Genomic DNA, 26,442 nt, shown 5'->3' on the forward strand with positions numbered 1-26,442 from the left:
TAAAGCCAAGAGAAGCAATCTGACTGTTTCCCCAACAACACATGTGGGTGATCAACGCTGCACATCAGAGACTAAGAACAAAACCACACTGGAGTTTTAATATATTATCACTGGCATTAACTTCAGCAAAAAGCCATTTTTGTATGCATTACATACATACAAAGTTATGTACGTATTACATGCATAGTGTATAGTGCTCCATAGAGGTTATGTTCTTGTTCATTAATGAACTTATGTGAGGCGGGTTCTCTTTATCTACCTTGTGGGTGTGAGGAATTGAACTTGGGTCATCAGGCTTGTCAACAAATTCCTTAACCTGCTAAGCCATCTTACCAGCCCTGCATATTTCTATCTGAACTGAAAAGTTTGATCCATTTTCAGACTTTTCTGAGGATTTAACTGCTGGGGTATGCTTTGCAGAAGAACAAGAAGGGAGTCACCTTATTGCCCAGGTTGACATTCGCGTTTTTACTCAGGAGCAGCGACACCATGTCCACGTGCCCTTCCTGCGCTGCAAGATGGACGGACGCAATCCCTTGCCGGGTCACTGCGTTTGCATCAGCACCGTACTCCAGCAGGGACGTGGCTATGTCCATCTGGTTCTTCTTGGCGGCGATGTGCAGCGGTGTATAACCATTCTGTCAAAACCAATCACTCAGTCACGTCTGGTACCCAGGAAAAATGCATTCAATGTATTTTCAGACAGCATGCTTCCCTTTCTAGTGGCTCTCTTAACCGTATGGGAAAACATGTTGAAATAAGGAAACTGTGCTAAACCAAATAATATCATTGTGCAGTCCTGGGTGGGGAAAAATGGCAATTTAAAATAACAGAGCTGGCATGCCACCAGTTTTCGGAAAGGACATCTATGAGAGTAGGTGCTCAATAAATATCACTGTATTGAACTGGGCTATAAGAGTAAGCATATGCTATCAAGGGGGCATGCTCAGAGCCATTCAAAACTCTGTTAATCAAATCAGTTTACTGTCTGTCTCTTAAGGTTTGACGGGTGTTCTTAGCCTTCATGTGTTGAAAACTGCCCCCTGTGCAGAATGGTGTTGGGAATTGGGACCTGTAAGTGATGGTAGGAGGCAGAGGGTTTGTCCTCCAAGAGGTTCTCATGGCTGAGATGGAGAGAGGGAGCGGTGGGGGGAGGGGCTATGGAAGGAGGGGCTGTGGAGGGAGGAGCTATGGAGGGAGGGGCCGTGGAGGGAAGGGGCTGTGGAGGGAGGGGCTATGGAGGGAGGGGGCTGTGAAGGGAGGGAGCTGTGGTGGGAGGGGGCTGTGGAAGGAGGGGCTGTGGAAGGAGGGACTGTGGTGGGAGGGGCTATGGAGGGAGGGGCTATGGAGGGAGGGGGCTGTGGAGGGTGGGGCTATGGAGGGAGGGGGCTGTAGAGGGAGGGGGCTGTGGAGGGAGGGGCTATGGAGGGAGGGGGCTGTGGTGGGAGGGGGCTGTAGAAGGAGGGGCTGTGGTGGGAGGGCCTGTGGAGGGAGGGGCTATGGAGGGAGGGGCTATGGAGGGAGGGGGCTGTGGAGGTTGGGGCTGTGGAGGGAGGGGACTGTGGTGGGAGGGGCTATGGAGGGAGGGGGCTGTGGAGGGTGGGGCTGTGGAGGGAGGGGCTGTGGTGGAAGGGGCTATGGAGGGAGGGGGCTGTGGAGGGTGGGGCTGTGGAGGGAGGGGCTGTGGTGGGAGGGGCTATGGAGGGAGGGGCTGTGGAGGGAGGAGCTATGGAGGGAGGGGGCTGTGGAGGGAGGAGCTATGGAGGGAGGGGGCTGTGGAGGGAGGAGCTATGGAGGGAGGGGCTGTGGCGGGAGGGGCTATGGAGGGAGCGAACTGTGGAGGGTGGGGCTGTGGAGGGAGGGGGCTGTGGAAGGAGGGGCTGTGAACAGAGGGGGTTGAGGAATCAGGTTCTGAAAAGGTGAGTTTAGCTTCCTGCTACTTTCTCTTTGTCCTTCTACTTTTTGCCATGGGATGACACACAAGACCCTAGCAAGATGCGCACTCCTGGATCGTGGCCTTCCCAGCCTCCGGAACAGTGAGAAATCCTCTGTCCCTATCAACATGATGTCAGAGCAGCTCCCAGAGAACGAGACACCATGTACTACAAGTTGCAGTCTTTAATCTTCATGGGAGTTGTTTATTATTATTTTTCCTCACTGATTCTGAATGGTCTGTCTGTCCCTCTGTACTTGATAGCCAGACCCATCATCCTGCAGATAATGAAGACAGATTATTGTTTCAGGTTTGCCTGGCTTGCCTCACTCCAACAACACTTTCCCACAGTGTGCCTACGAAGACATGTGGCAGTTGAAAACCAGGGCCGCCCCCTCAGGGAACTTGGCTGCTTCTTTTCAACTCTCGATTTCCAACACCCAGCCACCACTTTGTCTTTGACCTCAGTACTGGACATTCAGTGACACAGTCTCATTTATCATTGTCTCTTCTTCCCGAAGTTTGAAGCTACTGAGGGCACAGGCTTTGTCCTGGTCGCACATTTCAAAATAACAGGCACACGTCGATTAAGGAAGAAAGGACACTCTGCGGTCAGAATTGGACACTCTAATCCTCTTGTAACCACCCTTTCCTCAACTGGTCCCTGATATTCTGCTGTGGACAAGGACCCCTGTTAATTAGTTGGGCCTCAGGAGCCTTGAGTGTCTGACCTTTGAAAGTGCTGTCTGGGACTGTGCCATCCAGAAGAAAGTCAAGATTGCACTGTGATTCGGACATGAACTTGACCATAGCGAGTGGAAATGTCACCTCCAGACTCCCTTGACTTGCTAAGCTAGGACAGAAGGAGGTTTAATATCCCTATTTTTAGTCTTGATGTGGAAACACCAGCTTCCCGAGAAGTGTTTGGCCCTCTGACCAAATGCTCGGGCACACCCTTCAGAGATCTATGCCTCTGCAGCCTAGAGGAGCTCTGAACGATGTCCAAGCCACAAGAGCAGGAGGCAACTCACTACCCTCAACCCTCTGTAAAAGAGAAAATTCACAAGCAGCACAAAAAGAGGAAGCAGGATTAGTCAACATGCCTAACACTAACAGTGTGGGTGTTGTGTTGTTACATTTAAAGGGGACAGAACATTCAGCTGCGCCTAGGTATGGCACTGCATGTGTGTAAGTCCAGCATTTGGGAAGCCGAGGCCTGCCTGGGCTACAGGGTGAGACCCTGTCTCAAAAACAAATGGCATCAATGAAAGAAAAGAAAAGAAAGATCATGTGTTATAGTTACTTTCTACCCCCAGCCAGGAAAAAGTTTGCTAGCCTCTCAGACATGACAATCTTGCTGTCTTCTAACACATCCCACAAATTCTAGAGAAACAGTTTAAAAAGTTGTAGTACCTCTATAATGTGTATCAGGTCTAGACAAGATACTTAGTATTTTTATGGTTCACAATGGGTTCTCAATGTCCTAAGGCTGAGACACTGTGATATAGCTATTCATGTTGTGACCCCGCCCCAAACATAAAATTATTTTCATGGCTACTTCATGGCTGTAATTTTGTTACTGTTGTGAATGGTAATGTAAGTATCTCATGTTCAGGATATCTGATGTATGGCCACCAGGGGTCGCTACCCACAGGTTGAAAACCACAGCTTTAAAGGTTCATCCTGGCTCCTTCTGAGGTAAAACAGTCTAAGGTAAGAGAACCGAGATCATTTCAGAGACACTGAAGAAACACTTTCAATAAGAGGCAAAGAATTTATCTGGAGACCCAAAATAAAATTCTGAGCTTCTTAAGCTCTGTTTTCAGGAAAGCAAAATGGTACTTAATTTCTATAATCAAGAAAGATATATTAATTTGATAAACCAACCAGGGAGAGTCAGTTATAGAATAATCTTTTAAAATATTTTTATCTTCACAAAAAATATTTTAATTATATGCATGTGTGAGTGCATTGAACACAAAGACCAGAAGCTGTTCTCAGATTTGTTGACTCTAGAGTCAGAAGGGGTTTGAGCTTCCTGGTGCGGTTGCTGGGATTCAAACTCTGGCCTCTGCAAGAGCAGTATGCATTGAACCACCGAGGCATCTCTGCAGCCCAATCATAGCATAATCTTACATCTTTACTTTCTCACACTCGAAAACAAAACATGTGTTTTTATTTTATGTGTATCAGTGTTTTCCTGCACATATATGTACCATGTATATGCCTGGTGCCCACAGAAGGGAGAAAGGGCATTGGTCCCTGAAACCAGAGTTATAGATGATTATTAGCCATCATGAAGGTGCTGGGAATTGGGCCTTAGGTTCTCTGCAAGAGTACAAGATGCTCCTGACTTCCCAACATTCTTACTGAAGACAAAATTTCTGTCATGTGAACCTATGCGTATCACACTAAAAACAGTTATCAAAAGCAATATACGGCATTTAAATTCCAACTGACAGTCCCTCACCACATCTGTACACACACACACACACACACACACACACACACACACAAAGTAAAAAGTATGACGAGTTACTGCAGGTAACTGTGTTGCCTTCTAAATAGCCTCTCGATTTTGACAGCAACCAAGCCAAGCTTCTTTCTAGCATAGCATCCTGTCTCTGGAGGCAGAGCAGTTAAAAATAAATCTTAGCATCACATCCCTTAGCACGTTTTAGCATCCCAGTCACCTAAAGTATGCATCATGTTTCTAGGATGTGTATAGGGTACCAGCGATTTTGAAAGGGGGTGAAGCTGTGGCATTAATGGCACACTCTGAAGCTCTGTCTAATGGTATTCAAAAAAAACTGAACTTGGCGGGAGTGAAAGCAGTAGAGGCTATGTGCAGTCTTTTTATTGAAAGAAAACTGTAGCCAGATGAAAACTACATTTCTCAGCATCTCTTGCGTGTGCCAAAAAGTAGCCAATGAGATTTCAAGATCAGAGGCGGTGGGGCTTCTGGAGAAGCTCTGCAGTCCTGTGAACTTTCTGCTACTTCAGAGTGGCAGAAGTGAGCTTATGTTTGTTCCTTCGGTGCTGGAGAAAGAATTCAGCTGTTGAAACCACTGTATGAAGGATTGCTCCCCTAGCAGATAAACCAGTGTGTAACTGAGATAACTGGTCTGCTCAGGATCAACGTGTACAAAGTCTCTGGTTTGCAGGGCTGATCTGAAGATGGTGTTACAGGGATGTCAGGACATAAACACTGGCCCAGTCAATGTGCCATGATGCCGAGGATCAATGTCCCATTGGAAAAGTCGATGCTTAATTGACTATGGCCTCAGGCTAATGGGACGTGACGTTGTTGTTATTTTCTTGTCCTGATCTTCAACTTCTGCTCAATGAGTTTGTAAATTCGGAAACATTCGTTCTAAATTTTATTTGGCAGATGCAAAGCTGGATAGCGATTACTTATTTTATTATTTTATTTTATTGAAATGGGGCCTAGGGTGTTCCAGGCTGGCCTTATACGCCACTATGTATCCAAGGGCGGGGACGCCTTGAACTTCTCGCTGTCCTGCCTTCATCTCCAGCATGCTGGGATTCCAGGTGTGCTCGGTTTATGTGTGCTTGAGATTAACTCCAGGGCTGTGCCCACGACAGACACTGAGCCTCACCCCAAGTCTCTGACTTCTTTATGAACATAAAAACGAACCAAGCTCACTTCTTTCTATGCATATCATTCCATAAGTACTGCTACTTCTTGCCTGGTTGGCACTAGTGTGCCAGCATTATTATCCCCCCTTGTGAGGACAGCTAGATTATCTACTCCCTGTGTACTCACTGTGTATCAAGACTCTAGGGCTACTTAGAAACACAAGCCCATGAGCACAAAGACACTGTCTTAGTAATTTTTCTATTGCTGTGAAGACATACCATGATCAAGCCAACTTATATATAAAAAATTATTTAATTGGGGGCTTGGTTACAGTTTCAAAGAGTTAGAGACCATGGTCATTATGGGGTGGAAGTGGGTGTGGGGGTAGGGTATGACATCAGGCAGGCAAGCAGGCTTGGCTCTGGAGCAGTAGCTAAGAGCGTCCATCTTATCAGTAAGTTAGAGGCAGAGAGAGGCAGAGAGAGGCAGAGAGAGAGAGGGGAGAGAGAGAGAGAGAGAGAGAGAGAGAGAGAGAGAGAAAGAGAGAGACAGAGACAGACAGAGAGAAGGAGAGGGAGAGGGAGAGACAGAGAGACAGAGAAGGACAGAGAGAAGGAGAGGGAGAGAGAGAGAGAGAGAGAGAGAGAGAGAGAGAGAGAGAGAGAGACTCCTGAAACCTCAAAGCCTACCTCCAGTGACACACCTTCTCCAACAAGGCCACACCCCCCAAATCTTCCCCAAACAGTTCTACCAATTAGGAACCAAACATTCCAACATATGAGCCTACAGAACCATTCTCAGTCTTCCACAGATATTAACATGCAACAAAGTGAAAATAGATGGATATTAAAATACCCACACACAACAGACTTTTCCTACTTAAATTGTTTTTAAGGTTGGTAATCAGCGCATGACATCAGTCACACAGTAGCCACCACCCCCCCCCCCCCGGAAAACCCTCATCTTCCTCAGCCGAATGCCGTGTCACTAACCCAGCTCTTCACCCCTAGCCACTTCTCCACCCATCTCTGAAGACGATGCACCATACTTGGTGTTTAGTTCTCAGAAATCTGAGATGTTCACTGGTCAGAAATTCCCCCATAACAAGAATAACGTAACAGCCCCTTAACAGTGATAGAAACTCACATACGAAACTCTTTCAGCTGTTCTGTGGAACACAAAGCTTGTGCAGGCACTGTTTTCTCTGAGGAAATGCAATCGGTGTGTGTGCGTGTGTGTTCATAAATTCTGATGTATCAGGGCTCTTCTGAGTGTGCAAGCATGTGCATATGCATTGTGTACGCATGCGCATATGCGTTGTGTGCATATGCGCAGCATTTGAGCATGTACGCATGCGCGTACGGGTGTGTAGACTGGAGACTAACGTTCAGTGTCTTCTTCAATTGCTTCTCTGTCTTCTGAGACAGGGTCTCTCACTGAATCCGCAGCTTGATGATTAGACTAGTCTGGCTCCCAGCATTCCCCACTGATCCTTCTGTCTCTGCCTCCACAGGTCCAGAACTGCGGGCATGTGTCTTTGCATGGGTGCTGGGGACTTAAGCTCATGTAGCAAGCACTCTACCAAACTCGGATGTCTCCTGGGTCTCACAGTTCGAGCTGTTTATTCCCTTAGGCTCTGTGGATGTTTTCAGTCCGGCTGAGGAGCTCCCTCTCCTCCCCAGAATGCCCCGTGACCCCAGGAAATGAACTGACAAATACATATTTATTGAGCATCTACTACACGAGGTGACTAAACACCAGAAGGCATACACCTTTCTGGCCATTCTGTCTGTAACTTTTATAAGACAGGTGGAAACAATGAGAACACTACACAGTTAACAGGAGGGGATGCTTGTATAGAGACAGATGGATGATACACTCAGTTCTTACTTTGTGAGTTACAAATACCTTCGCAGCTGCGTGGGGTGAGGCTCCCTGGTCCAAAAGCAGAAGGGCCACTTTCTGATTATCGTAATGCGCTGCTACATGCAGTGGAGTTAGCCCGCTCTGAAAACACGTGCAGAGACAACAACCAGGGTCAAAAGTGTCTTAGTAGGAGATGCTTAGATTTAGGAGATGGGGTTAGATTGGATACAACAGACAGTATTATTCACGTTCAGGTTCCATTGTACGTGATCCAGCATTCCCCTGATCCCAAATATTCTTTACCCTAGCGAAACTTCAGTATGGCTCAGGGACCGTCAGAGCGGCTAGGTATGCTTGTGTGGAGGGGTGTGGTACTAGCAAGTACTGGCTCGTTATTGCGGAAGTGGTCTGCTACAGGTGACCGATGATGTCATACCTTCCCAGCGGCATCAGGAGACGCACTCTTCTGTAGAAGGAGACTTGCGACCTCCAGCTTCCCGTACTTGGCAGCCACGTGCAGAGGAGTGAATCCCTTCTGAAGAGGGAAATGTAGACATCATGAATGGAACCTACCCAGGGCAGGGCCTCTCATTCTAGTGATGAAGATGAGTTCACATGTACATGTATGTAAGGCCCAAGGTAGCATATAACGGACTGAGGGCCTTTCTAGTCCTCAGGGATATGCAGACTCTACCTGCCAGCAGCCTGCAGCCTGGGAGGCCTAAGGTTCTCACGGTAGCTGGGACTGTGGCCTAACATAGTTGTAGACCACGGGGTTGTGTAACACTATCATAGTGTCTGATATGCAGCCTGCAAGGTCATAGGTATCTCACGGTAGCTGGGACTGTGGCCTAACACAGTTTGTAGATCACAGGGTTGTGTAACAGTGTCAAAAGGTTAGGCATCTCTGAAGAGAAAGAGAATATTTTCCCTTCTGCTGACCAAACCACACTGGTCACTTATTTTGATACTAATCAGATGTGTCCCCCCAAACAACACTAATTAGCTGGATCTTAAAGTTATCCTGGGTCCATTTGGGGTGTCAGGCTGAGAAAATCGCTTCCATGGGTCTTATTGCAGGCCCGTGTTGGTGTGCTTTGGCAACCCCTCTGTGAGCTCACATCAATAGACACCATGGGCCTTTTCCCTTCTCCCTCCTTCCCCACAAATGCACACTGTGTCTTGAGGCACACCCCTGCCTCCAGGAGCAGTTAGAAGTCCTTTCATCTTTGCTCCCTGAAGTGAACTGAACAATGACTCATGTAACTTGGATGCTTAGAGTTCCTAGGTGTTCTCCCATGATTCCAGAGTCTGCAAGGATCTAGGTATCAACAAGTCAGTCAACACACATTAGGGAGGGTCCTAAGCTTTCATCAGGGACTGAAGCAGGACCAACACACAAGACTACTGCCAACTAGAACCAGTAGGCGGCTCAGATGGTGAAGGGCTAGGGATATCCTGTGTTCCCCATCACCCATTATTCTGTCTCACATTCTAAATGGCATCCAGAAACATATAACTTGACTCTCCTAAACAGCCCAAGGGATCATGGGAGATGGAAGGTTGGGGTAGTCACTATTCAGGTGCTTTTTCTGTAAGTATGTGTGGTAGTTTGAATATGCTTTGCCCAGGGAGTGCACTATTGGTAGGTGTGGCCTTGTTGGAGTGGGTGTGGCCTTGTTGGAGTGGCTGTGGCCTTGTTGGAGTGGGTGTGGCCTTGTTGGAGGAAGTGTATCCCTGTGGGAGTGGGCTTTGAGACCCTCTTCCTTGCTTCTTGGAATGCAATCTTCTTGTGGTTGCCTTCAGATCAAGATGTAGAATTTTCAGCTCCTCCAGTGCTATGCCTGCCTGGATGCTACCATGCTCCTGCCTAGATAATAATAGACTAAACCTCTGAACCTGTAAGCCAGCCCCAATTCAATGTTGTCCTTTGTAAGAGTTGCCTTGGTCATGGTATCTATTCACAGTAATGGAAACCATAAGACAATACGTATAATCAATTATATACTAGTCCTTCTTATCCATTGCCAGAAAAGGTCAATTTGTCTTGCTATTAAACTTGTTATGTACATGGAGTTCTCGTAACATTAGATAAAACAGACAAACAAAAAAACAAATCAATTAGGCATTCTGTGGGTACATTCTGGCCATGAGAGGATATTACTTGAAGACACCAGAGATGAATTAATCAAACCATCAGTCAACCAACTATCCCAAATGAAATAGGCAGTTTTACTTCAAACTGCCATTTAAGTCACTCAAAAAATTAAAAAAAAAAAATTCTCTAATTCTAGATGTCATTAAGATATTCTTACAAGATGACATATTGAGAGACTTAAGACCGAAAGAAAATCCCTCAGGTACAAATAGTTCTTTTCTTGCTGAGCAAGGCTTTGCTGGCCAGGGCCATGACTAGCGTGGGGGCCTCCGTGAAGATCTAGAACCACAGCCTTTTAACCCGTTATCACTATGTGGGAGACTCTAAGCCGGGTGTGCTTTGGGAGCCGCATCTTTATACCTTTGTTGTTATGGATAAAGATGCTCCATGATCCAGAAGGAACGCAGCTACATCCTCATGTCCCTCTCTGGCCGAAAGGTGAAGGGGGGTGTACCCAGAAGTTGTTGCTGCATTGGGGGACGCTCCTTGCTGTAAGAGTTGTTGCACTATGTCAGCCTTCCCGAGTCGGGCTGAAATGTGGAGTGGGGTCTGGTCATCCTAGATGCAAGGTTGAAGAAACACAAGGCTTGTGAGCAAGCAAGGCAAAGGTGGCGTAAGAGAGATGCAGAAGACGTTAGCTGCCCCAAGTCAGGTATGCAGGCAGCTCTAATTCAATGCTGAAGAGACCCTCATTTCTCTTTTTCTACAAGGTTTGGAAATGTGAAGGTGGAAGATCTTAAAGACCCTTGTATAGGTGGTCCTACGGCTGTTTGTATTTTAATGCTAATTCCACTTCCCCAAGAAGGGCTGCCTAGTCACATACCCAGGACTTCATCAAAACCTTCCCATTTTAATTAGTAAAGTAAAGGAGAGAGTCAGTGATTGGGCAGGAAAGGGAGGAGGAGAGAGAGGGTCAGATGTCAGAGGATGGGGGAGGACCGAAAGAGGAGTTCCAAGATGGACCTTGGGAATTAGATCCAGGTGAGCTTAATTGGTGTTAGGTTGATATGAACATTAAGGATTTTATAGGTTTAATATCCCATATAGAAGGGCAGTTTGTATCTTTGTCTATTTGATGAACTCTAGTTGTGTAGAGGGTTTGTGGATTGAGAATTGAATATATAAACCTGTTTGAAAAGCTTTCAGGCCTTAGAGTTGTGTTTGTGTTGGGATTTGGGGTAAAGAAACACCCCAGGACAGAGGCAGTAGGGCAGGTAGAGTAAACCGCCAGGGAAGGGAGTTGTGCGGATGAAGTGAGACCGTGGTGGTGGCTTGGACCGGGCGAAAGAATCCGTGTGCATAGCTCCAGCTCCGTACTAGAAGCAGGGCCATGGAGTGAGACTGAGGGACCAATAAAGAGATAAGATATTCCCTTTTCAATATTTACTGCAGCAGGATTTACTGCAATACCCTTAGACTGACCTGTTTGCATAAGAGTAGGAAAGGGGGTTCTACCTGAATCTTATCTCTTCACCACCTGCCACTGGGTACCCGTTGTCATCTATAGACTCTTGGGGGGCAGTGCAGAGGGTTTGAGAACGAACCTCAATAAAACTCATGTCTGGGAGTGATATTTATGTCTACAAGCTATATGAGCATGACTTTATTGCTTTATTGCTCTATGAGCACCATGTTCTCCCACAGTCAAAAGCTAGGGAGGACAAACAGAGCCACGCAGGGATCCTTCCTTTGGAGTTTGTCAAACTGTGCTTCATGGCAGCTAGGGCTGCATTGGCCTACAATAAAGTGACAATTTATTACAGTTTCACCTGAAGGCATGAATGAAACTCACACTGAGTCCTGCATGTGAGGGAGCTTAAGCCAACTGGGAGGGCCACCTTTTCCTAATCTGACCAGATGGGTGCCCCAAAATGTCCCATGTCATGCCTCCAAGTAAAATGCCCAAGAAAATGTGTCAGTTTCTTTAAGCACCCTGATAGGAGAGGCAGAGAGAAGGGTAGACCTGAATATAGGCTTTTCTTTGCATGAAGGTCAAGATCAAGGCCAGAGAGGCTACTCAGCCAGTAGGAAGCATAGAAGGAGTGTTGTGGATTGTCTGTGAAGTGACCCTCACAGGCTCATGTGTTGGAACACTTGCTCCATGGCTGGTGGCACTGTCCGGGAAAGTTGTGGAACCCTTAGGAACTACAGCCTCACTCAGGGGGGAGTTGGTTCTTAAAATAAATATTTGAGTCTCTGACTTCACAAATACTTATTAACAATTATATACAATTTAGGATTCCTAATGATTTCTGAAATGGCCCTGGACTGTATGCAGAGCTCCAGTCTTGGCATTGGCAACTATGAAATCAAAGTATAGATGAACTCTGAAAAACTGAAGATGTTCTACATCCTACAGTATCAACTATCCAGCCAAGGTTTCATCCTTTATGAAAAGATAAATGGACACACTCATCATTAGCATGTGGATTTGCCTTCACTTTTAATGAAGGTCAAGGCTCTGTGTATGTCTCAGAGTTGATTTGAAGGATATTTATTCATGATTTGTCATTTGTAAATACAGAATTTGCGTTGTGTCCCACCTTATATAACTTTATATCTGAAATGACAAGTGACATTTAAAAAGTTCTGTTCTAGAAAAGGAGATGCTGAATTTTACTCAGCAGCCCAAGAGTCAAGTTCAGGCAGTCAGCTGAGGAGATCTCAGCCAGTGGGATCTCACCCATCTTACCTTCCTTCGTGAAATTCAAAGTATAAATGTCATCTTCAATATCGACTAGATACTCTGTTTGTTCATAATCAATGCTCATGAACATGAGGGCTCTTATTAACCATAATAGGATACTGCCTCTCTGGTCATTCCATTTTACTAGGTTAGAGGCATAGCTGAGATCCTCTAGATCAGGGTCTGCAAGATATACTTTGGAATCCCCAAACAGCTACCACTGAAGGAAAAGATCATTAAGTTAAGAAATTATACAGTTGGGTGTGGCAGCTCAGCCTCCCAAATGTTTGGACTTCTGTATCAGTCAGTTGGCCCAAGCCTACATCTGAATCTGGTGCATTATGATTTCATATTTTATAGAAGGGAAAGAAAACTACATTCTTTTCCCTTCTTTTTAAAATATTTATTTATTTATTTATTTATTTATTTATTTATTTATTTATTTACTTAATGTACGTGAGGACACCGTGGCTGTCTTCATGCACACCAGAAGAGGGCATCAGACCCCATTACATATGGTTGTGAGCCACCATGTGGTTGCTGGGAATTGAACTCAGGACCTCTGGAAGAGCAGCCATTGCTCTTAACCGCTGAGCCATCTCTCCAACCCAACCATACCCATTTTGCTTTTGAGGTTGTGCCAGGGGACAGACACATAGAAGTCAAACCCCAATGCAGACTCATGTGTATAGGCTCAGATTGTTCTAGAAACTTTCTCCCTAAAATCTTCTCAATATGACGAGTTCTGGACCTGCCTAGATCTGGTTTCTAACCTGTTAGGGCTTCACGGCGGGCCCAGGGAAGTTCCTTATTCTATGTAGCTGAGCTAGACAGTGGAATGGCTATGACGCAGAACATTTCTACCATTCTTGGGTGGAGACTTCCATTCCTGGAAGATTTTTATTAGTAAAACCCAGCTTTTGAGAGTCAGTAGGCATTTACCTAAAAGTTTGCTGAACCCCAGACTTCTGCCTCAGTTTTAGTTTTGAGGTCCCACGTTATGCCCTTACCTTAGCCTTTGCTTCTACCTGAGCTCCGTCTTGTACCAGATACCGCACCACTTCTGCTTGCCCCGACCGAGCCGCCATATGCAATGCTGTTTCTCCTCTCTGGGGAACGTAAGGCGAAGTCAATTAATTAACGGCAACTCTCAAGACCATTGGCATACTTTGTTGGCATGAAGCTATAGTGACCGCTTTTCTTTCCTTTTTTTTAAAAAAAACAAACAAATAATAGTGCCCTAAGCACCTCCTTGCTGGAAATATAGCTAAATAAACACATGAAAACTTTCCCAGGAACCTGACCCAGGCTGGCAAGGACATGGTGTAACCCCAAGGAGCCCAGCCACTGTGAGGAACACAGCTCAGGAGTCTACGGCAAGGCATCCTTAGGGTTGAGAAGGTATGAACACTGTCAGTGTGGAGAGGGCATGAACGGTGAAGGACGGGGGGGGGGGGTGAGCCAGAGTGAGGACGAGGGGGGGGGAGGGCGAGCCAGAGCAAGGGGAGAGCCCCATACGTGCCTGACCTGCGTTTGCAGATTACTGCTGTTATCTACAAACACAGCACACTGCCCTGTTTTCAAAGAACAGGCAGTCTAGACTAGCGTCAGTTTACCTGTTCTTAAATACTGACCAGGAAATTGGCATTAAATGTAAACCCTGCACAGAGGCACCAAAACCACACCGGAGTCCGATGTGGCCCACTCGCCTGCAGTGATCTCAATAGATCAGATCCCATTTCTTGATACTATCAGGAGGGCCACTCCTTTCTCCCACCTCCACCTTACCCTTTCACCCAACAGTCTCTAACTCAGATCATTCATTCATTCACTAGTTCACTCACAAAAGGCCGACGTGACAGAGAGTATACACAGATATAAACAATGAAAACCAAATACATTTGCTCACACCAGCAAAACCCATGTTGGAGTGACTTTTATAAATTAAGCTTTGCCCAACAAGCCATCTGTCTGAGTGGACGGACTGGATGTGTCCTCCCGGGAGACATGCCTTGTACTCACTAGAAAGAACTGAGGTTGCTGCTTGCTTTATTACACGCTGTTTTTTATGAAGGACACTGACATCTGGCTTTAACCCTGTGCAAGTACATATGCACCCCCTCTGTGATTGATAACTGCATGCCTTTACTTCTTTCTTGCACATGAGTTAAACTGGCGGTCTTGTGCTCGTGGCCCATTGCGCTACAAAGATGATGCCAAATTTGAAAGACTGTAAAACAACATCAGATGGCACGGCCTGCTCAGGGGGAGCAGCTACTGCTCGGGAATCATGCCAAGTCATCTCATGGATATGATGGTGAGACTCAGCTTGGGGAAACACTGGTGATCTGCTTACTTATATGTCCATGATTTTGCTGCAACATGGCAGAACACTCAAAGAGGATGGATGCCTTTCAAGTTACATGAAAGCACTGCGCACTGGATGACACTGTGTGAGTCCCACCCTCACACGCAGTGCTTTTGATGGGTTCTGCCAGAAAGTTCTGCAGCACCACATCGCCATCCGAGTTTCCAAGAGTGATGTTCTTGCAATCCTCATGGACATGTTCCTTAAGCCTTAATAATGTTTGGTGAACTGGATACTGAGAGGATCTTGCCTTCAAAGTGAAAAAAACCAGATGGGTCCTCATAATCTATACCTGAAAAACCAAACTCTGTATCTGAAGTAATAAAATTACATAGCAGTCAGCTTACTGATAGTAAATAATGTAAGTGCAGAAGTGCAGAAAAGCCACTTTTTCCAACATCTTAAAAACCCACAACTGAGCTTCTTTGTTAAGGCTACTTACCACGTTGGTGGTGTTTGGGGAGGCTCCATGATGCATTAGCTGTGACACAATATTTACATGTCCCATGAAGGCAGCAACATGGATTGGGGTAAGGCCCGACTGAAGGGGAAGGAAGAAAACATTGGTTGTTAGGCTATGATCCAAGAGGCTTGATTATGTATTTGCCTGTCTGCCTGCTTATAGCCATCTACTTGTGTATCTACCTACATGTCCATCCATCCATCCTCCCATCCATCTGTCCACCAATCTATCCATTTATCTACCTACCACCCACTCATCTATCCACTTATCCTTCCATCCATTCACCCATCCATCCATCTTTCCATCTATCCATCCACCATGTGTCTACCCACCACCCACTCATCCATCCATCCACCCACCCATCCATCCATCCATCCATCCATCCATCCATCCATCCATCCACCCATCCATCCATCCTTCCATCCATCCACTCTATCCACACATCCATTGACTCACCCAAAATCCATGCAACCACCTTAACCAGCTCAGGGGTCAAATGAGAAGACATCAAGATTATATCACAGACTTTATGAGGTGACTATATCAACACAATTGTCACTTCTTTAAAGTAAGGCCCGTGATAATGAAAAACTGTATGTCACCTCTATCAAAGAAAGAAACATTTATTTTATATTTTTGATAGAAATTAAAGAAAAAGTTTGGAGGGAAATAAAGTTTACCCCATACTTTGGAACTTTTCTTGTGTCCATGTATGTGTTTGTATGTGGGACACAATTATAATACATACTTTAGCAAAGTCTTGGCTATTAATTCAAATACTATTCTGGACTTGGAATACCCATAGACTCTGAATAAATGGGACCTATGATATATGAAGTAGCCAACGCAAACCACCCCTCTAATAAAGAAAAACGTAGTGCTGGGCATTCCAGTGATCCAATCTGTCAACTCTGCAAACACTGTAAATGCATTTAATGCACGTTGAGAACAAGAGCATGCTTGCTTGAATCCATGGACACATGCACAGCTCCTTCCCTGAATACTATGTGTGAAGCAGGACCTAACGATCCAAGGTTATTTTATATTGAGTATATTCATGGCTCACAGGTATAGATAGAGAAACTAAGAAGGCGACTTAAAATCTTAAGAGCCATGTGAAGGAGTTCAATTTCCTTTTCCTACCCATACAATTTTGTTCTATTTTATTCTTAAGAGTTTTTATTTATTTATTTTTTATATTTATGTATGTGAGTACATTGTCACTATCTTCAGACACACCAGAAGAGGGAACCAGATTCCATCTCTCCAGCTCCTTTGTTTCATCTTTTTCATGTTTAGAATTTAATTATTTTACAACATGAACCTGATAAAAACAATGGGAAGAGGAAAAAAATGACCTTTGTCTTTAAAGAGAGAAGGGTGTGGTGAATCTCTATAAAACTGTGAGATGGGTCTATAATTCATACATACTACATATTCATGGATGACAGGGCTAGTTCTGAAGGTCAGTGGTAGAGTATCACCTAGCATGGGTAAGGCTGCAGGTTCTCATATACATGCGTATATGTATACAGCGATACACTAATATGTATATAGAGAATATATATGTACCTATAAGACAAATTTTATCCAGAAAAGGAAAGTATATGCTAAAAGAAGAAAGAGTCTGCCTGCCAACCTCCCAACAGTAAAGACAAAGCAAAGGAGGAAAGAGCACGTTTAGTTTTGGCTTGTCATACTTTTCCAGCAACAGGAGAGTCCCTCAGGGACCTGGAGTCTTGTAGAGGCTTCTCAGCACTGGCAAACATCTCTGAACATTAGACAACTTCGATCCAACCTTTGTCTCAGAGTTTATTCTGACCCCAAAGGGTTTCCCCTGAGATAAAACCACTGCTCTGTACAAGAAACACCAGGGCACCTCACACACAGACACAAGCCTCATGAAATGCCCCTTTTCTGGTATTTCTAACCACTGTGTGTTGAGAATTTAGAAGCATTTCAAGGCAAGGCAGACATTCCACATACAAGGAATGGTACAGAAGCTTGTGTGCCTAGAGTCAAGCATTTAAAACGACTTCCTGAACTATGGACATGTGAGGACAGGAGGGCTGGGTATGTGGCTTCTGGGGTCACAGGGGGGTCACAGGGTCACAGGTGAACAACTGGATAGGAACATGGGTAGAAATATGTTGTGTCTGTCCCATGGAGAGCACCCAGGGCGAGGCAGGCAGTAGGGGCAGATCGTCTGGAAGAGGTGGCCCAGATGTGCAGTGCCAGCTGGGCAAACGAATGAAACACACACACCTGCTCCAGGAGAAGAGCCAACACTCCAATTTGCAGACAGAGTTCCTGGAGTTGGGAAGATGGAGAGGTGGAGTGGGCGACACAGGCCCATTTGCTGTGTGGAGACCCAGCGCTGACCCACAAGGATGGATTCTCTCAATGGGTTCAGAGGAAAAGCACACAGGGCTTCCATGCTCCTAACTGCAGCACTCACATACTTCATTCACCGTAAATGTCCACACGGAACAGTCCTTACTCCCTCTTACCATGGGAGCAAGTTTCTCAGTCTTTCTGACAGCCACCAGCAGCCAAGTGAGGGATCCTTTGGTGGCACAGCCAGCCTCTACCCAAGACAAAGCAGGATGGCAACGAGCTGCCCCTCAGAAGACAAACTGGCCTATAGCTGCTTCTCCAGAGGAAAACCCACGGCTGCTAAAGCTATGGTCGCCTGTCCCCTGGGTCCAGCAAGTACTCTCACCTCCGTCACGGCCTGAATAGATGCACCGTGCTTCAGAAGGAGCTCCATTACTCGGATGCGGTTCTTTTTGCAGGCGATATGGAGAGGGGTGAAGCCATTCTGTCAGGGACAAACACATTCATCGACTTAACTTCAACCCATGGGGGTTGGTTCCCACCACACGCGGGAACAGACATCTAGTACAGGAAGGCACGCTGTGGACTTCAGAGCCACAAGCGGCAAGACACATGGAAGGCAAGGGAGTCCGGATGGTTCCTAGCAAGGATCCCAGGTTGTAATTTCCTTGTGGGGAAAGGCAAAAGGTGTATACACTTCCTTGCTTTTATAAAAGATCTCATTTTGATTTTTGACTCAGAGTCTTATTATGTAGTAAGCTGGACTCAGACATGTGCCTTCTGATCTTTCTTTTTTAGGTTATTATTATTAGTTAAACTATGTATTTATTTTATGTATGTGAGTACACTGTCCCTGTCTTCAGACACACCAGAAGAGGGCATTGGACCCCATGGCAGATGGTTGTGAGCCACTATGTGGTTGCTGGGAATTGAACTCAGGACCTCTGGAAGAGCTGAGCCCTTAAGTTATTATTTTATGTGTATGGGTGCTGCAGATGCCCACGAGGTGTATACAATGCCCTATGGAAGTCAGGTTCCTTGGAACTGGAGCTACAAACAGTTGTAAGCTGCTGCGTGGGTGCTGGGAATTGAACCTGAGTCCTCTAGGAGAGCAGCCGGTGTTCCTAACCACTGAACCATGTCTCCAGCCCTCCGTTTTCCTTTGGATGGTCTGGACTGCAGGCACGCGGCATTATCCTAGCTGACATCATTTCTTTTGCCCTTTTGGTGGTGGGCGGTGGCTCTAAAGGTTTGTGCCACCACTGACTGGGCTGAGTCCAACTCTCTCCAGTTGACCTTTCATAGTATCCTTGATTGCCTGCCTCACTATAGTACAAGTGTGTGTGGAGTTTCAAACCTGCACGCTAAATATGCCTATCTAACATATCAAAGTGGACCTGGCCTCCAGGTTCTCCCAGCATCCCTCAGTCCCTACCTGTTTCAGGGTATAGCTGGCATACTCTTCCCTTTAGATTTCCTGGGCTGGGCTGTCCTTTCCTCAGAGGCTCTGTCCTATATAATCCTTTCTTCTCTCTCTCCTTCTCTCTCTCTCTCTCTCTCTCTCTCTCTCTGTGTGTGTGTGTGTGTGTGTGTGTGTGTGTGTGTGTCTCCCCCCACCCCGCCTCTCTTTTGCCCCTTTTATATCTCTGGCCTCCTGCCTACTGTGTTTGGCTCCCCTCTCTCTTTTCCCCTCTGCCTCTCTCACATGGTTTGGGTCATGACCACGCCAGACTCCCCTAGTGTGCCTCTGTGTCTCCCTTATATCTAATAAACGTTCTCCTCCGCCATACCTAGGATCAATCATGTCCTTTTTTTCCCCACTTTTTATTTCATTCAAAGCACCCACTCTCTTCCTGACTCTGGACATCTCCGTACAAGAAACACAGCCTTATAAAACACTGCTGTCCGGATTTGCCAACTTAGAACATCAAACTCCCAAATTCAGAGAGGACGGACTTGACTTGTCTTTGCGAGAGGCATTAGTGTCCTGCCTTGTACCTGGGGTTCCCAGGCATTTCGCCCGAGCCTTCTGAGACTCGGTAGTAAGGGACCAGAGTGTGTTCACTGAGCATTTTCCACTCCTCTATGTACTGAATTAAGAAGCCAATGTTCCCGTTTGCCTCACTTACAGCTGGGGCAAACACCAGCATAAAGGGCGTGAAGTTTGTTTGCACAGTCAACCTTTGCCAGTGCCTGCTCGGACCTGTCCCCTGTGTGACAGGACACTTGTGTTTACCAGCCCTAGAGAGTTTATTTTGTAGCTTTAGGACTCAAGCCCACGGCAGCGGAGCAGTGGCAGCACAGGCCTTCAGGCCCAGCAGAGGCAGGTGGCTCTCTGTGTTTGAGTCCAGCCTGGTCTACAAAGTGAATCCCAGGAGAGCCGGGACTATTCAGAGAAACCCCCTCTGAAAAAGCAAAACCCAAAACCAATCCAAAGCAAGGCTCGAACATGTGCTTCCTCTAAAAACACAGGACCTTAGATGTCTCGACAGCCTGGAGCTCATTTGCTTGAAGGTTTAATCTCATAGAAGAATTGGCATTTAAACAAATTATCCCCAGACTGACACCCAGTCCACCACACAGGGTGAAGTCAAAGCTGTAGCAGGTACCTCTGAACAGGTCCCAGGAACTGTTTTTTTTTTTTGGCTCTAATCCATCCCAGGATAACTGTCTACAATGTGCCTGTGTTGGGAAAACTTTAGTCATAGGGAAATGAAAGTTAAGCCCACGCCTTGCTTTAGGACCTTTTTTTTTCTCCTATGGAAAAAGCGTGAGTCATGGTCATTCAGCGTCCCCTCCCTTCTCAGAAGGCAGAGGCTTCGGACACACTGGGCAAGCCAGTGCCTCCTAAAATACCTTTTTGGTAGAAGCTGTTGGGGTCACAAAGGCAAAGGCGTGTGGGCTGTGTACGGGAGGCTAAGCTCCCTCTTTTCTAGTGAATTTCAGGACCCCTGAGGCAGAGGCAGGGGTTGTGAAGGGCAAGATCACAAGGCAGCATTAGAGGGAAGCAGAAGCCTGCCAGGAAGGGTTGGTTAGATTCAGCCTTTACCTCAAAATTACTAGTCAATTAACGCTTCCCTGGAATTGGGCATTTTCGCTCTTTCCCTGAGCGCAAGGGCTCAGTCTGAATGAAATGTCAACACTCCACTAAGGATTACTTATTTTAACTTTACTGAGGATTACTTACTTTAACAATGGCACACACTGTCTTATCAAGAAAACCAAAGGCTAACATCATTTCAGCTCACAAATATAATTATTTTTAAGACAAGGTCTCACTGTATAGCTCTGGCTAGCCTGAGACTTGTCATTAGACCTGGCTGGCCTCGAACTCAGAGCTCTCCTGCTTCTGCCATTATGCACAGCTGCCCATATATATGTGTATATGTGTGGTATATATATATATATATATATATATATATATATATATATATATATATATATATATATATATATATACATATATATATATAAATATATGTGTGTGTGTGTATGTATATGTGTATAGTATACATTTATGTATATGCATATGTATATTACATACATACACACATGCACACATTATTCTTATCTGAAACAAAGTCTCCTTCTGTAGATCAGGCTAGTTCTAAACTCATAGTAATCCTCCTGTCCCAGCCTAACAAGGGCTGGGATAAGAGGTTTAAGTTGTCATGTCTAGTTTGCTTCAAGATTCTACATTTCAGAAAGAAAACAACAAAGCCCCTCAAATGTCTAACCATCACGTTACCACAGTGAGGTGAACAAAGCTGGTCAGGTGTGTCTTTTTATAACCATTGAATGTCAGATAGGATGAGCCTGAGGGGGACCCTGAAGAACGAGCCATTTTCAATCGCTAGTTTTATTCCAGCCAGCACAGGAGGCTTTGTTTATCCCCTAAGGAGGTTCGGAAACAAAGAACCATGATTTAATGGACAGCAATCCCTCCACATGCAGAGCACCATGTGCTGTCAGCGGGACGCTCGCACGGGTGGGACGCTCGCACGGGTGGGACGCTCGCATGGGCTGGGTGGCAGGGCAACTCACCAGGGCTTTGGCATTGGGGTTAGCTTTCTTATCCAAAAGAACCTTGGCAACTTTGTAATGGCCGCAGTGGGCCGCCACGTGGAGGGCGGTCAGGTAGTCATTGGTGACATCATCCACGGGCACGTTGTGCTGGAGAAGGAGTTGGACGCAGTTTAAATGGTCTCCCTGTGTGGCCATGTGCAGTGGGGACAGTCCATTCTGGAACACAGAAGGAGAAGAGGACTCACTGTTTTGTGTTGTTGGGTTTTTTGTTTGTTTGTTTGTTTGTTTTGTTTTGTTTTGTTTTTACTTTTTAGCTCAAACGGGCCAATTAGCAGAACAAACAGAAACCTGTTAAAAACCCTGACTCTTCATTAGAAAATACCTTATGTTTTTTAAAGGGTGTTGGCAATCCTTTTGAACGGCTCCTGCTTTAAAAAACAAAACTTTCCCTTCCCTTTCCATAAGAAACAAACAAACAAACAAACAAACAAACAAAAAAACAAAAACAAACTGTCAAGGGTAATTTCTCTCCCCAGTTTAAAACTTGTATGGTTTGTACCAGGCCAGAGGTTACTATATTCTCAATAGAATTTATCATTTAAAGCTACGAGAGAGAGAGAGAGAGAGAGAGAGAGAGAGAGAGAGAGTGAGTGTGTGTGTGTGTGTGTGTGTGAGAGAGAGAGAGAGAGAGAGAGAGAAAGAGAGAGACCATTTGTAACTGTGGAACCACTGCAACAGTGGCAGGGAAGCCTTCATCCATTTCTAGAAGTCTGGCGCCCCCGTGTGTTGATGACTCAAAGGAAGCTACTGACCATCGGCCCAGCGAGGAGAGCTCAGCTTAAATCATCCTGGCTTAATAATAGTCATGTGCAGTCTGAAGAAGTTGAAGACTTGTTTCAAGATCTCAGAAAACAAAGGAATGTGGAAGCCCTTTGGCTCAGTCTCCAGCACCAAAGGGAAAATGTTGAGAATGACAGTCACTCCTCAGGGTTTGGGATAAGTGAGTTCAGGCCGAGTAATGTTAGCCCTTTTAAGTGTCCATTAAGTGTGGAAGCAAAGTGGGTGAGCCTGGAGATTCTCAGCAGGCTCATTTACCACAGGGAGGCCTAAATTACTGACGGTACAACTTAGCACATTAAATAAGCCAAACAAGCCGTTTCCTCCGTGATAACAGCAAATTCTGTTTAAAAAAACGTAGTCAGCAACAGTACTTAAAGACCTGGGACGTGTGCCTGGGGAGCCAGGAACACCTGATTTCTCTAAGACCAGTTATTTTCCCTACATTTATTGCAGCATGACATGAAAAATTCTTAGACAAAGCAATGTGAATCCTGCTACCCCTGATGGCCACATATTTCAGATATATGTGGTCCTTAAAGGCAAAAAAATTATGATAGTAACTCCCCATACCGCCTAGCAAAGAGTTCTGCAGATTTTAAAAAAAAAGGATAAAAGTATGATAAATATTGAGAAGAATTTGGGCGGCCATTGGGGAATTGGGATGTTACTGCTTAGATCATTCCATTCCAATATTCTGAACCAAAGTAGACAAGGAAGGTGTCGCCAAGGGCTGGGGCATTTCACATCTGACACAAACCCTCCCACAGGTCCTCCCTCACTTCCACCAAATCCTCCTTTGATTTATGTTTTTCTGTAGTCTTAGAGGAAGTTCAAAGCAAACAAATCTCAGAGAACACAGGATTATATTGATTGGAACTGACATAGCAAGTCCTAGCCCACTGTGGGTGGCACCATTCCCTGGGCAGGCGGGCCCAAGTGGTGTGAGGAAGCTAGGTACGCATGGTACATCAAGCAAGCGGTGTTCATTCATGGTTTCTGCTTCAAGTTCTTGGTTCACTGGCTTCCCTCACTGATGGATGAATGGTAACCTGGAAGTGTAAGTCAAATAAAAACCCTTTCCTCTATCACAGCAGGAGAGCAGAAAACTCTATGTAGAATAATGACACAGGTAGAAAACTAACTCAGTGTCCCAGGGAATGACAGTGAGAACGAAGACAGAAAAATCAAGTAGCCCACGGAAAGGGCTCACATTGAAGATGGCTTCAGGACTGATAGGCTTTCTTAGCGATACAAGAGGCTTAAGGGACCTGACAGATTGCCTTAAAGCTAGGCTTGCCAGGATCTATGACTTCTCTCTCAGTACGTATTATATAGTGTCTTCATAAGTGCTGTGTACTAATCTAGGGGTTTGGGCTGAACGAGAAAGCGTTCTGACTTTCATTCTACCAAGGAAAGCCAGGTAGCAAGCATGTACTAACAACAGCAGCAGAGAGGTTCTTTCTAATGGTGTAAGGAAGACGGATGGGGAAGGAACCCTGCCCGGATGATGCTGACTTAAGGACATGGTGAGCACAGGTAGGACAGTCCATCAGAGAGGTCTCCTTGGTGGGCCAGGGATGTGGCGGAGTTGGCGAATTGCTTGCCGTACAACCTTCAAGACCAGAATTCGATCCCCTAGGAACCCCACATAAAAAGCCAGGCATGACAGCATATGTCTGTCGTGGCATTGTGAGGACTGACGAGAAGCTCCCTGGAGCTTGCCTGCCACCCAGCCTGGCTTCAGGGATGAGTTTCAGGCTCCTTGAGGGATCCCAAGAGTGCACACACCTGTACATGAACATGCCGAGTGGGGTTTAAAAACCAGCCCTCCGAAATGACAAAGTTCTCAACGCGCCCCAGATCCCATCGCATAGCGTGTGAGGGTTCCTTGCTATGACCAATTTCAAGTTGCCCTTGTCACCGGTAAACATGGAAACAGGGAGAGAGGTACACGTTCGGTTCTCCGAGCTGACATGGGGTTCCCCTGGACTGCTGGGAATCGGAAGGGCAGGCAGGCTTATCCTCCAAATCTTACAGTAGCGGGGGGATGGCTAAGATGAGTTTTAATGTTTTAAACTTGCGAAAACCAAGGGCCCGGTGTATGGACGGGAAATACTCTACCATTAAGCTGTGCCCCCCAGCCCCCCAGTTTATGAACTCTCAAGAAATAAACTGGGTTTGGGGATGTAGAAAAAAGACTTTTCAAAGCCGTAGTCGGCCGAGCCTCGAAAGTCTCATTGTGTAACATTAAACAGTAAGCACAGTAGACCAAAGTAACAAGTAAAATAAAATGGCTTTGCTATAGAACACATCATCCACAAAGACTTCATAAACCTAACCTTATTTTGCATGTGTGTGAGTGCTTGCTTGTGCATGTGCATACTTAGGTGTGCAAGCACACATGCATGCGTACATGCAGATGCCTGGACAACAGTGGACATAGTCTCCCTTGCCGAACCCTCTTCTTTACTGATTCTGGCTCATCTAGCTAGCAGACTTACAGGAGTTCTGCCCCGTTTTCCCAGTGCAGGGATTACGGGTGCTCGCTAGTTTTTATAGCTTCAGTGTGGGTGCTGGCGACCTGAAGCACAGTCCTCATGCCAGCAGAGCGAGCTTTAATCCTCTGAGCCATCTCCCCAGACACGAAGCTTATTTTGGGCTCCCCTAAAGAAGTGATGATCCCGAGTTCCACTTAGTAGGGATGGCGACGGTGCTCTCCTCTCGTTCCAAAGGCTCATATCCGAGCACGGCGCTGATGTTCAGGAACCGGAGACCTTACCTTGGTTTTTGAAAGGATGGGGGCAGCTCTGTCAAGCAACATCTCTACCACCTGCTCGTGGCCACTTCTTGCCCCACAGTGCAGCGGGGTCAGACCGTCCTGCGGAACAAAGGTGATACTGGAAGTCAGTACATTTCAGAAAATGCTGTGTGCGTTGTGTATGTCCCGTCGTGGTGTAAAACCACCTAGGATGCTGTGGACCAGGTGGTGCTCAAAGATTTGCTCATGGATTTCATAAAGTAACTTTTTTTTTATTTTAAAACCTGGAATGGTATTTTTGTAAATTTAAGCCCCAGGAAGAGACTCAACTGTTTCTACTTCCCCATGACAGGGATTATAGGCCCTGTGCTTTTTGTGGGTTTCAGGTCCCCAAATTTGCACAGCAGAAACTCTGCAAACTGAGCTATCTCCTCAGACCTAAACCTTTAAAGAGGAATTCTGGGGGAAATTGTATAGTGACCTTTCTCCTCTTACATGGCTTTGCACCATACTCAGGGAATACTTTTTTCTTGAGGTAATTTTGCTTCAGTATGCACTGATTATCACCTCATATGCTCTAGTGTGAGCATATATACATTTAAATTTAAGATAGCTTTCCTGATTTCTTGAGAACACAGCCTTGGACTATCAAAAATAGATCTGATTGGGATGGTTAATCCAATCCATGTACAAACATGACCGATCAAAATATAAAAACTACCAAGAATTTTGCGATTATTAAATGAGTTGTTAAAAACCCCTTGTAAGGAATCGGGTATCCTCATGGTCAGTTTCCTATATGCTACTAAGGATGACTTACTCATAGAAGGAGACATGCTCTAGACTATAAACACCATCTCTAAATTTTGCGTCTACAGACGTTAGTGGTAAGAAATTTTGTTTGCAGAGTAGACTGACTCATAATGGCCGCCGTAGAAGCTCTATAAATTCTGGGAACCTAACACTCAATATCTGAGCAAAATGTTTTTCTAATGTTTTATTGATTCCTTTTACTTTGAGTTCCTAGATTTATTTTTATAATTAAAATTATTTCATTTTATTTAATTTTTATTTGTGTGTATGTTTCTGTGAGTATATGCCATGGGTATATGGGTGCCCTTGGAAGCCAGAAAGGGTGTCACATCTGCTGGAACCAGAGTTACGGGATATTGTGAGCTCTCCGATATGTGTGCAGGGACTCAGACGTTTAGCTGCTGAGCCATCCTTCTAGCACCAAGTTCATCATTCTCTTCAGCACCAATGGCTGTATGACTCGTTCTGACAACTCTTCTGGTAGGCACAAACATTCATTTTCCATTTATTTAGAGTCACAAGCTCTCAACAGGACAGCAGTGTTCTGCCGTCTTCCTTGCATCCCTCTCCTCCCAGGGCTGTGCACCTTTGGA

At 45.6% G+C, this 26,442-nt stretch overlaps 1 protein-coding gene across 5 annotated transcripts in view; it reads right to left on the reverse strand.

Moving 5' to 3' along the window:
• Window positions 1-26,442, reverse strand: part of ANK3 (ankyrin 3) — a gene marked incomplete at its 5' end in the record, with an annotated part of 441,504 nt that overhangs the window by 118,345 nt on the left and 296,717 nt on the right. For all 5 annotated transcript variants that reach the window (XM_080938021.1, XM_080938020.1, XM_080938019.1 and 2 more), the window contains 9 exons: window positions 441-638; window positions 7,443-7,541; window positions 7,837-7,935; window positions 9,919-10,116; window positions 13,255-13,353; window positions 15,055-15,153; window positions 17,798-17,896; window positions 21,457-21,654; window positions 25,058-25,156. In XM_080938021.1, the coding sequence (XP_080794147.1) occupies window positions 441-638; window positions 7,443-7,541; window positions 7,837-7,935; window positions 9,919-10,116; window positions 13,255-13,353; window positions 15,055-15,153; window positions 17,798-17,896; window positions 21,457-21,654; window positions 25,058-25,156 (1,188 nt within the window). The remainder of the gene's footprint in view (window positions 1-440; window positions 639-7,442; window positions 7,542-7,836; window positions 7,936-9,918; window positions 10,117-13,254; window positions 13,354-15,054; window positions 15,154-17,797; window positions 17,897-21,456; window positions 21,655-25,057; window positions 25,157-26,442) is intronic.

This window comes from Micromys minutus, assembly GCF_963924665.1.
Source record: "Micromys minutus genome assembly, chromosome: 25".
Lineage (NCBI taxonomy): Eukaryota > Metazoa > Chordata > Mammalia > Rodentia > Muridae > Micromys > Micromys minutus.